At 39.7% G+C, this 12838-nt stretch overlaps 1 protein-coding gene across 1 annotated transcript; it reads left to right on the plus strand.

The window, feature by feature from the left end:
* Positions 1-56: 56 nt before the first annotated feature.
* LOC5504415 (sporozoite surface protein 2) lies at positions 57-12048 on the plus strand. The gene is made up of 12 exons (XM_048734478.1): positions 57-188; positions 323-407; positions 1674-1818; positions 3718-4781; positions 5274-5328; positions 5734-5848; positions 6205-6283; positions 6603-6650; positions 7039-7100; positions 8399-8459; positions 9431-9514; positions 11870-12048. The coding sequence occupies exons 1-12, from the start codon at positions 124-126 to the stop codon at positions 11984-11986; spliced, it is 1980 nt and encodes a 659-aa protein (XP_048590435.1). The 5' UTR covers positions 57-123; the 3' UTR covers positions 11987-12048.
* The last annotated feature ends 790 nt before the right edge of the window (positions 12049-12838 follow it).

A 12838-nucleotide genomic window follows, 5' to 3' on the forward strand; every position in this document is an offset into this window, starting at 1 on the left:
TTATAGTCGATCCCTTGTCTGAATTTAGATGCAAGCGTTTCCTCCTCGTTTGAAAGTTGCTGGGACTCCTGTGGTTTGAAATTAAAATTCGGGTCAGCGGTAGTTTTAGCGCCAAATTCCAAAATGGCGATGTCATCAGATCGTATCAAGGAGATCGAGGAGTTTTGCAATCTGAGGCGACGGCCATCGTGAGTACAGCAAGCAAAATGATAACATAGGAAGAGAGGGGGACCTATTAGGAAGACTACCGTTCGTTTTGATAAGTTATCGCGTCCCGTATTTCGCGAAATGCTCATTGTTGTTGTTATGATATTTATGATAGCAAACGGAAGACAACAAAAAGGCCGTTCAAGATCGTACGTACTTGGAGAACATCCGATTCCACGGGGCCTGCTGAAACAGTAAAGGTAAGGATAATCAACCTAGAGATCACCTCTAAAGTACCCCCCTCTCTCCCTCCCTTAGTAGAGGTATCCATCAGGACCTCTAACTAACATCACTATAGGATACGCATGAGGCGACAAATTGTTTGTTCATCTCTTATTGTAGTTTGAAACTAGATTTCTGATGAATTACCCAAACTAGACTTTTGCAAATTTTGCCAAATCCATGTATTACATGGGCTATTAAATATTGGGGGGGGGGGGGGGGGGCACAACACACATTGAATTTTTTTTATCTCTGCCTCCCTCCCCTCCCCTCTCCTCTGTCTCTCCTTAAGGTACTATGGCAGTTTTGTCATTGAACAATGTAAAAATCTTAAAGTGCCCATAGCATCAAACTCTTAATTTCCGGGTTTATACCAACATATCAGTAGTTTAGGACTTGAAAACAAACCATACCAAGTTTTATTGCCATACAACGGGTTTTCGTGGGGTTTTGCCAGCTCTTAAATGTAAATAATATCGCACTCTCGAGCGAAAAGTGACCCCATTTTTCGAAAGCGCCAGGATTTCCTCGTTGGTTCAGGAATCCTGAAGGGCACATTTTCTATTATATACCAAACTGGCAATGCATACTACGATATAGATTTTATAAGGGTACAATATAATAAAACTAATTAGATTGCCTTGACTGAACACCAGTTTCAATATCTTATGAACAAAAAAAAATGTTTGACAGTCCTTCAATAAAAAATGGTTCAATTTTTGTTGGCCAGGATGCAACACCTGCAATGCTGGACAAAACTGTTGTCGCCTTTTTTGATTTTTTACTGCAGGGGGCTGAAGGGGGGCTCAATGTTACCCAGTCCTCCTGCGCTTCTCTTCCCCCTCCCCCCAGTACAATGTTGTTCAATCCGGTTACATCCAACATTGAAAGAGGGTTTAAATGACATTGTCTTGGGAAGAAAGCTAGTTGACTAACGATAAATATCGAGAAATCCGCCTTTTTTTAAGGACGTGACAACTAGTTTTGTCCATCATTGTTGTTATGTTCCTGTAGATCGAGTCATCAAATACTGTTATCTCATTGTATTTTCTCTGGTACCTTACATAGGCTTTTCAAATTTGTAGTTTGTGCATGCATGATTTTTGCCCTTCATGTCGTAGAGACCCAAACGTTTTCTGAATATGATGTGTGGTTGTTATTGTTTAACAGTTATGTGGGAGCTTCTTTTTTGGACATCTTTATGTTTACTGTAATTGGCAGAGTTATTTGTGTTGATATTTTAGGATGATGAAAGCTCTTCAGTCATTGCACCTGGATCTCAAACAAAAAGTCCTTTGGCACCAAAAGCACCCTTGTCTGGCAATGTACACCTCCCTCCAACATCGCCCTCCTCTGCCTGCCCATCAACACCACAACCAAAATTACCTGGTACGTTAATCAAAATAACTAGGCCTTTTTAGACTTGTGCTGTGAGATACACCAGTGGACTGGATCACATATATGCCATTTCTAGCAAGTAAATATCTATAACCTAGAAAATAGAATTTTTTTTACTTGTACATGACTGGACTCATTGATAGAGATGATATGCATAGCTTTTTTAGAAAAAAATGCCCAAGAAAACATCAGATTCAGGCAAGGTTTTGTGATAAGATTACTTTGACGGTGAATATACAGGAAAAATATCAAAAGTGGGTTGACACTGCTGCTTTGAATTTATAAAGGCAAATACTTTATAGAATTTGGACTCCCTGTGGTTTCCTCAATGGTTTTAACATAAAAAATTATCTGTTAGAATATCAGCCATAACTAAATGGAGGCTTGTTTGTCTATCAAGCAGAATTTGCTTACACTGTTGTATGCACCTAAGCTTGCGAAAAAGGCATTGTTTTTAGGGTGTGTTGGTAAACACATTGTACCGGCTTTGGAAAGTACCCACAACCCAAAAAATTCATAAATGCAAAATAAACACAACAAGATGAAGATACTCAGGCATCAGTCTAAGGGATAAATGGTCTTGCAGATATGCATCCAACCAAGGTGCTGGCATCTACTCTTAAGCCAAATAATAGCACAGGTTCTTTGACAAATCTCAAATCGAACAAGGAGAGAAAAGCAGAATCACCCCTCTCAATAAAACGCTCAAAATACCACACAAGGGAGAGAGATCAGCAAACACAGCTCAAGACACAAATATATACCTTTATTCTGATCCTCCAGGTACATTTCCATGGCCTCAAAACACAATGTCCACACCTTGAAGGCTTGTACAACCACGAAGATGTCTTTACGTATTGCAAAGCATTCTGGGAGATCCAGGGGGAAATTCACGAGGGGAGGGCCAGTCAACACTCCTCTCCCCAAAGTCAGATGGTTTTTTATAAGTCTTTTCACCCCGAAGCCAAACAAATCAATTCCAGGTCATACAGACCCAGAATAGCAGTGTAAACAATTTTGGAATCAATTTGGTTTCAGAAAAGACAGCATTTAGGAGAGCTGTGGTGATTCATTAGAAAATTACTTTCTCATCCAGGCAAAGCCAAACAAGAAAAAAATCATCATGAATCCACCTTTCCTTGCAAATATCCATAAGCAAAGCACTCAATTATGCCCCAAAAGACTTCATGATATCCTGAGACACTCTCCTAATATGCTCATAGCTGTATTTTTGATGAAAAATACAAGCAACCATCAACTTGTGCTAGCTTCAGCACAATGATGAGGGATTAAAAGTAGGGACCGCAAAGCACTGTTAGAAAGCTTGGATATCGCTGACTAGGTGCAGCTGCGTTTGACTTTGATGGGCTGTATAAAACTCAGAATAGGGGAGGAGGTATCTGTTTTCAGTCTGTTTTTTGTAAATTCAGCTCAAAAATAGCCAGGAGTCAATAGGTTAATCATCTTGGTCTTGGTCGTCATTTAAAAAAAATCAAGGGAAACAAAACGGAAGGGGTATGTTGCAATATTAAAGTTTGTAGGAATAGAATTTCACGGGATTTAATGTGGCGAAATGAAAGAGACCAATAAGGTATTTTAATTGAATTTTTCCCTATAGCTTTTTGGTTGTGGCTAATTCCTTTGGCTTAAAATTAGCCACAGTGGCTTGTGCCCTCAAGATCCTACTGTACTTGAAGGGTATGTTAGGTTACCTGGTATTTAGAGTGACCTGGTATGTTAGGTGACCTAGTTTGTTAAGTACCATGATAACTAGGAATGAAATAAAATGGATTTCTTTTTACTCATAAGGTTGATAAGAGTTTCTAGCCTAGTTGTATAGGAGTAGGAGTATCATCCATTGACTGTTACTAATCGAAATTTAACTTGTAGGGTCTGCATCAAAGATACCTCTTCCAAGCTATACAAACTCCCCTATGGATGAGCAGGCAAATCAACCGTCTTCCCCTATAAATGAGCAAGCAAATCAACTGTCTTCCCCTATAAATGAGCAAGTACCTCATCTAATTTCCCCTTTGAATGAGCGAGTACATCACCCGTCTTCTCCTTTGAATGAGCAAGTACATCACCTGTCTTCTCCTTTGAATGAGCAAGTACATCACCTGTCTTCCCCTTTGAATGAGCAAGTACATCACCCATCTTCCCCTTTGAATGAGCAAGTACATCACTCGTCTTCCCCTTTGAATGAGCAAGTACATCACCCGTCTTCTCCTTTGAATGAGGAAGTACATCACTCGTCTTCCCCTTTGAATGAGCAAGTACATCACCCATCTTCCCCTTTGAATGAGCAAGTACGTCACCCGTCTTCTCCTTTGAATGAGCAAGTACATCACCTGTCTTCCCCTTTGAATGAGCAAGTACATCACCCATCTTTCCCTTTGAATGAGCAAGTACCTCATCAATTTTCTCCTTTGAATGAGCAAGTACATCACCCGTCTTCCCCTTTGAATGAGCAAGTACATCACCCGTCTTCCCCTTTGAATGAGCAAGTACATCACCCGTCTTCTTCTTTGAATGAGCAAGTACATCACCCATCTTCCTCTATTGATATGCAAGCTGAATGCCTGAGCCCTATATTCCAAGCTGAGAAGCGATACTCTGTCTTACAAGACACTGTCACACAGAAAAAAAGGACTGATGGTAACATGACAGACAAACAATCTCCAAGCAACCATCCAAGTGCACAAGCCATGCCAAGCACCGCAAAGAGTACAAGTGTGCAGAACATGTCAGACTTCTCAGAGAGTGCGAGACAACACCTCATATCAGACTTCTCACAGAGTGAGAGACCAAATATCACTTCAGACTTCTCTGAGATTGCTTCTAGCACTGTACAAAATTCTCCAAGTAATACACAAGATTCAATTCTCATCTCCCAAGATAGCAGTGTGATTGCCGATCAACATGAAAGATCAACACAGAAGATCAACCAGCTGGTAAGTTATGATGCCCAATTCTACCCATTTTTGATATGGAAAAATCCTGGTTTAACAATCCAGGTTGTGTGTGGAGTACTTTGCCATTCTGGCATTGTATCAATATCATACCAAGTGTGGGAACGCACACTTCTAACACTGTTTCTTTCAAACCATTGAGAATATTTTTAGGGAAGGTTCTTTTTGCCAAATCTTTTTTAGGGAGGGATGTATTAGCCACTACGGGATAGTCCCAATTTTAAAAGTTGTACATCCTGAACACTCCTGGTATCACACTAAACACTCTGGTGTATTAGAAATCCTTCTGTTTTTTTTTTTAACCAGAATTAAATGTTGATCTCAATTGGGCTTTTTTAAAGGTTCTCATAATTATTTGCTAGAGTCACAACTTTTAGATACTCTATACCTTCAGTGTATAATTACTAAGTTTTGCATCACATTGTTATAACAACATTGACTGTTTTTAATAAATTATACCTTGCAATACTTAAGGGCAATAAGAGAAGGCTGCAGGGATTCAAGAGGCATCATGAAGAAAAATCAGCTGGTAAAATTTTTGTAAAGAACATTTCACAAAGATGACAAAAAAAATAGAGGACTATTTTTTTCTATCTCATCTTTGAAATCACACTTGAAATTTTGTATACAGCTTATTTATTTGACACCCATGAAGAATCATGACATGGATTTTCCAAGTTGGATCGTATTTAATGTATATTAGCAAGAAATGCTGAATATCAGTTGTCATGATAACAAAGCAAAATCAGCTTTGTAACTATTTTCCAATAGAATATATCAGTACCACTGATTTCTTATATTTTTTATGACCTCTGGCAGGTTTATGTTAAGTTTGTTAAGCTCTTTGTTTGTGTATTTCTTGTGTGACTGTTGTTTTCTGGGATATTGCCCATAAAAAGTTATATCCCTTATTAAAATAGCTTGACATTTGCAGACAAAATATTGGTGCGGCTGTACAATGCTGACCAAGGAAGAAAAGTTGCCATCTCTGACATCTCAGAGCTTGATGTCGCATTGACACATATTGAAAGACAGTGCCTTGAACACAGGTTAGTAGGTTAAGGGATCACAATTTATAATACCGGAATCTCATTGTTGAATTTTGTTGTGAGTTTTAAAATCTTAAACTGGTTACTTATCGGTTTCTCAATGGGCAAATAACATATTATTATATGGCAATGACTGAACATGTGCTGTGATTGGCTAATTGGTAGTCAGAGGGTATTGTAGAATTGTGTATTGAACAACAGAAAATTTTCACGAACAAAAAAGGCATTTAAAAATGAAATATAATAAACAACTACTAACCTTGATCGTTTGGTCATGCTGATAAATGTCAAAGCGTCAGTTAGATGTTCTGGGGGATTATCTCACTCTTGGTTATTAAGTAGTTATTATCTTTTAGGGAGGAAGTTGAATCAAGTTTTTCAAGACAAGCAATCAAGGATCATTTTATTCACATAAGAAAAGAACTAAGTGAAGCAGTAAGTTGCTTGACCTACCTCATGTGTAATTTGGTCGTTGTGGTGAAGATGGTGGTGGTGGTGGTGATAAGGGTGTTGCTGGTAGTGGAGGGAAGGTGGATGTAATGGTGATGACTATGGCATCATAATGTTTTTGATGGTGATGATGATTGTAGAAGTAATGGTGTTATGACTGGCATTATAATGTATGTGATGAAGGTGGCAGCAATGGTATCATAATATTGATGATGGCGATGGTAAATATGATGAGAAGTGAAACTATTTTTAGTTGGTTGTGGTCTTGCCAATGCTAATATTGAAATTTTGTTATTTATTTCAGATTGATCAAGTAAAAGAGTACAACAAACTAAAATATGCGGACTCTGAGGTACCTAGAAGTGCAAATAAATTTGCCTTTTGAAATGCATCTTTAATTGTACAAGATATTCTGTGCTCCTATGTGGTTCAAAACACCAATTTGATCAGATTTAAAAATAGATGTTCAACGTTATTATTCTAATATTTATTTGAATCTTGTTTTTGTCAACAATGAGTTGACACTGAATTTGCTGATGTTTGTCAAAGAAACATCGTATAAATGTAACAAGAGATTTTTTGTTTTGATCAGTGTCACCAGGTGTCACCTTGCAGCAAAGTACCCGAACCTCAAACCACCCATTTGTTATTATTATATCCGCAGTTTAGTAGCCCTGAATATGCCTCACTAGCTTCAACTCTAAATTAACATTCTAAGACCTCGTATTTTTTTCCAAAAGGTGAACAGAAAAGTTGAAAAAATGAAGAGAGAGATAGCTGCTGTACAACAGAAAAGAGCAAGGTAACAATGTCCCTTGAGCACCGATGGGCATGATAACCACGCTGTTGTTATCAACAAAAGATAACACCTTTGCTGCTCAATTCCAAAACCTCCATGCTCACCCCTGATAACCTATACTCACCCCCATTACCCCTTCTCTTACCCCAGTAGGAGTAAGTAGTACTCATTTATCCCCTACTTATCCCCAATACCCCTATTCTCACCTCAATTACTACCACGCCCCCAAATTCCCATACCTAAATGCCCCCATATACCCCATGCTCTTCCCAATTTAACATGCGTACTCCCAATGCCCTGATACTCACCCCAAGTACCCCCATACTCACCCCATGTACCCCCATACTCACCCCAAGTACCCCCATACTCACCCCATGTACCCCATACTCCCCCAGGTACCCCCATACTCCCCCCTTGTACTCCCGTACTCACCCCAAGTACCCCCATACTCACCCCAAGTACCCCATACTCACCACAAGTACCCCCATACTCACCCCAAGTACCCCTATACTCACCCCATGTACCCCATACTCACCCCATGTACCCCCATACTCACCCCATGTACCCCCATACTCACCCCATGTACTCCATACTCACCCCAAGTACCCCCATACTCACCCCAGTACCCCCATACTCACCCCATGTACCCCATATTCACCCCAAGTACCCCCATACTCACCCCAAGTACCCCCATACTCACCCCATGTACCCCATACTCACCCCAAGTACCCCATACTCACCCCAAGTACCCCATACTCACCCCAAGTACCCCCATACTCACCCCAAGTACCCCCATACTCACCCCAGTACCCCCATACTCACCCCATGTACTCCATACTCACCCCAAGTACCCCCATACTCACCCCAGTACCCCCATACTCACCCCATGTACCCCATACTCACCCCAAGTACCCCCATACTCACCCCAAGTACCCCCATACTCACCCCATGTACCCCATACTCACCCCAAGTACCCCATACTCACCCCAAGTACCCCATACTCACCCCAAGTACCCCCATACTCACCCCAGTACCCCCATACTCACCCCAAGTACCCCATACTCACCCCATGTACCCCCATACTCACCCCAGTTCCAAACTCCTCACCTACAATATCTCCATAATAACACCCCAAATACCACCATGATCACTCCAATACCACCATGATCACTCCAATACCACCATGATCACTCCAATACCTCCATGTTCACTTCAATGCCACCATGATCACCCCAGTACTTAATGCTCACCCACAAAAACAGGGTAATTTGGTGCATACTATACTACGTCTATTCATTCAGAACAAGGGATGAACTTCAAGCGGCAAAGAAAAATGGAAACAAACACAAGATGATGTCAAATGTAAGACCTACACTTCGTATTGAATAGCCCTCATGTATATCTCATTGAATGACCACCCCCATAGAGTATCCATCTACTCTGAGGCAAGTTATAATTAGATAGGATATTTTTAGTTTTGGACCTCGCCGAGTTAGAAAAGGATTTTATGATGGAACTCTCAATCTCTCCTTCTGTGCCAGATGTTTTATTAAACATCACTTTCCATTCTTGACCCCCGAATATTTTTTTCGGCTCAGGGACAAAAAAAGTCCTTTTTATTTTTCTTTCAACATTTTGACCATATAATTGTCATATTTATCACACTCTAAAAAGATGCCTAAAAATACGGATATGTGTCGTAACTCACGGTGCATCGTGGGTATCTCAGCTTTTGAAATGATAAATGTGTTCACAAGCTGCATCATTTTAGAATAATAGTTATGACTTTAAAATGCTATGTTATTGAACATGATAGTTATGACTTTAAAATGCTATGTTATTGAACATGATAGTTATGACTTTAAAATGCTATGTTATTGAACATGATAGTTATGACTATTAAATGCTATGTTATTGAACATAATAGTTATGACTTTAAAATGCTATGTTATTGAACATGATAGTTATGACTATTTTAATAGTCAAAATTTAAAAATGACCATGTTATTATTGTACATGCACATTCTGGATTACTCTTTATTCTATTTGCGTACTTCCATCTGTAGATTACTCTTTTTACTACATACATACTTCCAGCTGTGAATAACAAAAAGGGTGCTACATGCATAACCTAAACCTTGATACTCTTGAAACACTTAGAGTTATAGTGGTTTTCATAAACCTCGGAGTGTTATAATCAAAGTGTAGTATGCAAGCCAGAGCAAAAGAAATCAGTGCCATTAAGGAGTATATTAGAGCTTAAAAAGTTTACGTGTACAATTTATACTTCATATTTATACATTGATTAATCTTTTTGGATTACTTTCTTACAGGACCTGACGGTGGTCAGCACGTTTCTCTACAATCTTGAATACTTAAAAAGTGCTGAAGATAATGTACTATCATTGGCCCCAAAGGTAAGATAATGCACTATCATTGGCTCCAAAGGTAAGATAATGTACTATCATTGGCTCCAAAGGTAAGATAATGCACTATCATTGGCTCCAAAGGTAAGATAATGCACTATCATTGGCTCCAAAGGTAAGATAATGTACTATCATTGGCTCCAAAGGTAAGATAATGTACTATCATTGGCTCCAAAGGTAAGATAATGCACTATCATTGGCTCCAAAGGTAAGATAATGTACTATCATTGGCTCCAAGGTAAGATAATGCACTATCATTGGCTCCAAGGTGAGATAATGCACTATCATTGTCTCCCAAGGTAAGATAATGCACCATCATTGGCTCCAAAGGTAAGATAATGCACTATCATTGGCTCCAAAGGTAAGATAATGTACTATCATTGGCTCCAAAGGTAAGATAATGTACTATCATTGGCTCCAAAGGTAAGATAATGTACTATCATTGGCTCCAAAGGTAAGATAATGCACTATCATTGGCTCCAAGGTAAGATAATGTACTATCATTGGCTCCCAAGGTAAGATAATGCACTATCATTGGCTCCAAGGTAAGATAATGTACTATCATTGGCTCCAAGGTGAGATAATGCACTATCATTGGCTCCAAAGGTAAGATAATGTACCATCATTGGCTCCAAAGGTAAGATAATGTACTATCATTGGCTCCAAAGGTAAGATAATGCACTATCATTGGCTCCAAAGGTAAGATTATGCACTATCATTGTCTCCAAAGGTAAGATAATGCACTATCATTGGCTCCAAAGGTGAGATAATGTACCATCATTGGCTCCAAAGGTAAGATAATGCACTATCATTGGCTCCAAAGGTAAGATAATGTACCATCATTGGCTCCAAAGGTAAGATAATGTACTATCATTGGCTCCAAAGGTAAGATAATGTACCATCATTGGCTCCAAAGGTAAGATAATGTACTATCATTGGCTCCAAAGGTAAGATAATGCACTATCATTGGCTCCAAAGGTAAGATACTGTACTATCATTGGCTCCAAAGGTAAGATACTGTACTATCATTGGCTCCAAGGTAAGATAATGTACCATCATTGGCTCCAAAGGTAAGATAATGTACTATCATTGGCTCCAAAGGTAAGATAATGTACCATCATTGGCTCCAAAGGTAAGATAATGTACTATCATTGGCTCCAAAGGTAAGATAATGCACTATCATTGGCTCCAAAGGTAAGATACTGTACTATCATTGGCTCCAAAGGTAAGATACTGTACTATCATTGGCTCCAAAGGTAAGATAATGCACTATCATTGGCTCCAAAGGTAAGATAATGCACTATCATTGGCTCCAAAGGTAAGATAATGCACTATCATTGGCTCCAAGGTAAGATAATGTACTATCATTGTCTCCCAAGGTAAGATAATGCACTATCATTGGCTCCAAGGTAAGATAATGCACTATCATTGGCTCCAAGGTGAGATAATGCACTATCATTGTCTCCCAAGGTAAGATAATGCACTATCATTGGCTCCAAGGTAAGATAATGTACTATCATTGTCTCCCAAGGTAAGATAATGCACTATCATTGGCTCCAAGGTAAGATAATGTACTATCATTGGCTCCAAGGTGAGATAATGCACTATCATTGGCTCCAAAGGTAAGATAATGTACCATCATTGGCTCCAAAGGTAAGATAATGTACTATCATTGGCTCCAAAGGTAAGATAATGCACTATCATTGGCTCCAAAGGTAAGATTATGCACTATCATTGTCTCCAAAGGTAAGATAATGCACTATCATTGGCTCCAAAGGTGAGATAATGTACCATCATTGGCTCCAAAGGTAAGATAATGCACTATCATTGGCTCCAAAGGTAAGATAATGTACCATCATTGGCTCCAAAGGTAAGATAATGTACTATCATTGGCTCCAAAGGTAAGATAATGTACTATCATTGGCTCCAAAGGTAAGATAATGCACTATCATTGGCTCCAAAGGTAAGATAATGTACTATCATTGGCTCCAAAGGTAAGATAATGTACTATCATTGTCTCCAAAGGTAATATAATGTACTATCATTGGCTCCAAAGGTAAGATAATGTACCATCATTGGCTCCAAAGGTAAGATAATGTACTATCATTGGCTCCAAGGTAAGATAATGCACTATCATTGTCTCCTAATACAGGGCATTTAATAGTAAAACAAGACTAAAAAATGCAAAATAAGACAGTTATTATATCTAAAACTTCCTCAATTTCCGTATCTGCTGTGTCCTGTCTTTATATATAGCATTATATATAAAGGGGAGGGGGGGAGCTTTGTGTTGCAGGCTTTTCAAGGATAATTGATGTCGAAATGGTTTGTGTGGTTAAATTGTAGGATGTCCATCCAACAAGGGACCTCCCTGGACTCCTGTGCAGTACTCAAAGCGTCCTGTCAGCTGTAGCGGGATTGGAGAACGTCAACGACTCCCTCGAGGTGTGGCTAGCCCAATAGTGATTCTTCGACCATGTGCAAGATGAAGAATAAAGAAATGAATATTAAAAGAGTGACCGCTATTACGCTGCTTGTTCACAGCGCATTACCATTCGGTGATTATAATTAAGAGAGGGAGGGAGGGAGGGAGGGAGGGAGAGAGAGTAGATACGCATTTTATGGGACACACGTTTTATGGCATTGGAAAGCGCAAATGGGGATTTTGATCAACCTCGTTTTATGGCTCGCTGTTTTGAGCCAACCACGATTCTGTGTTCCACGGCGTCGCGCAAACGTAAAGCACCCCATGATACGCGGCGTCACGCAGGCACCCCGTGACACCCGGCGTCACGCAGGCACCCCGGGCCCCCCGATTTACGCAGGCACCCCATGACACGCGGCGTCACGCAGGTACTGCGTGACATTTTAATAAAAAAATTTGTTAGATAAGTCTAGTTATTGGCGTCTTCTGGGTCATCAGAAAAAAGTTTTGACAGTATTAGCTTATCTCGATAGACAAGCAATACAAATTGATTATTTTTTGCCTGTAGCTGGCTCTTAGTATTAACCTTGACCCCTTGAAGTACATTGGACTCGACTAGTAACCATATAATTATCGCTGCATGAACGTTATTCTTTCACACGTTCTCTGTACAGGATTATTTGTTCTTTCGGGAAGGGGGAGGGGGGTACAACCCTCTAGTCTCCACCAGATTTTCTAATGGTCCGTCCGTTACTTTCTGGGCCAGGTAGGATCTCCAGTTGTCCTTCGTATAGAGTTAACATGCAAGAGAAGGATGGAAAATTGATATAATTATACACCGGAACCGGTAATTTGTTTGACAGTTATCGTCCAACGGAGGCAAAGTACGG

This window comes from Nematostella vectensis, chromosome 11, assembly GCF_932526225.1.
Source record: "Nematostella vectensis chromosome 11, jaNemVect1.1, whole genome shotgun sequence".
Lineage (NCBI taxonomy): Eukaryota > Metazoa > Cnidaria > Anthozoa > Actiniaria > Edwardsiidae > Nematostella > Nematostella vectensis.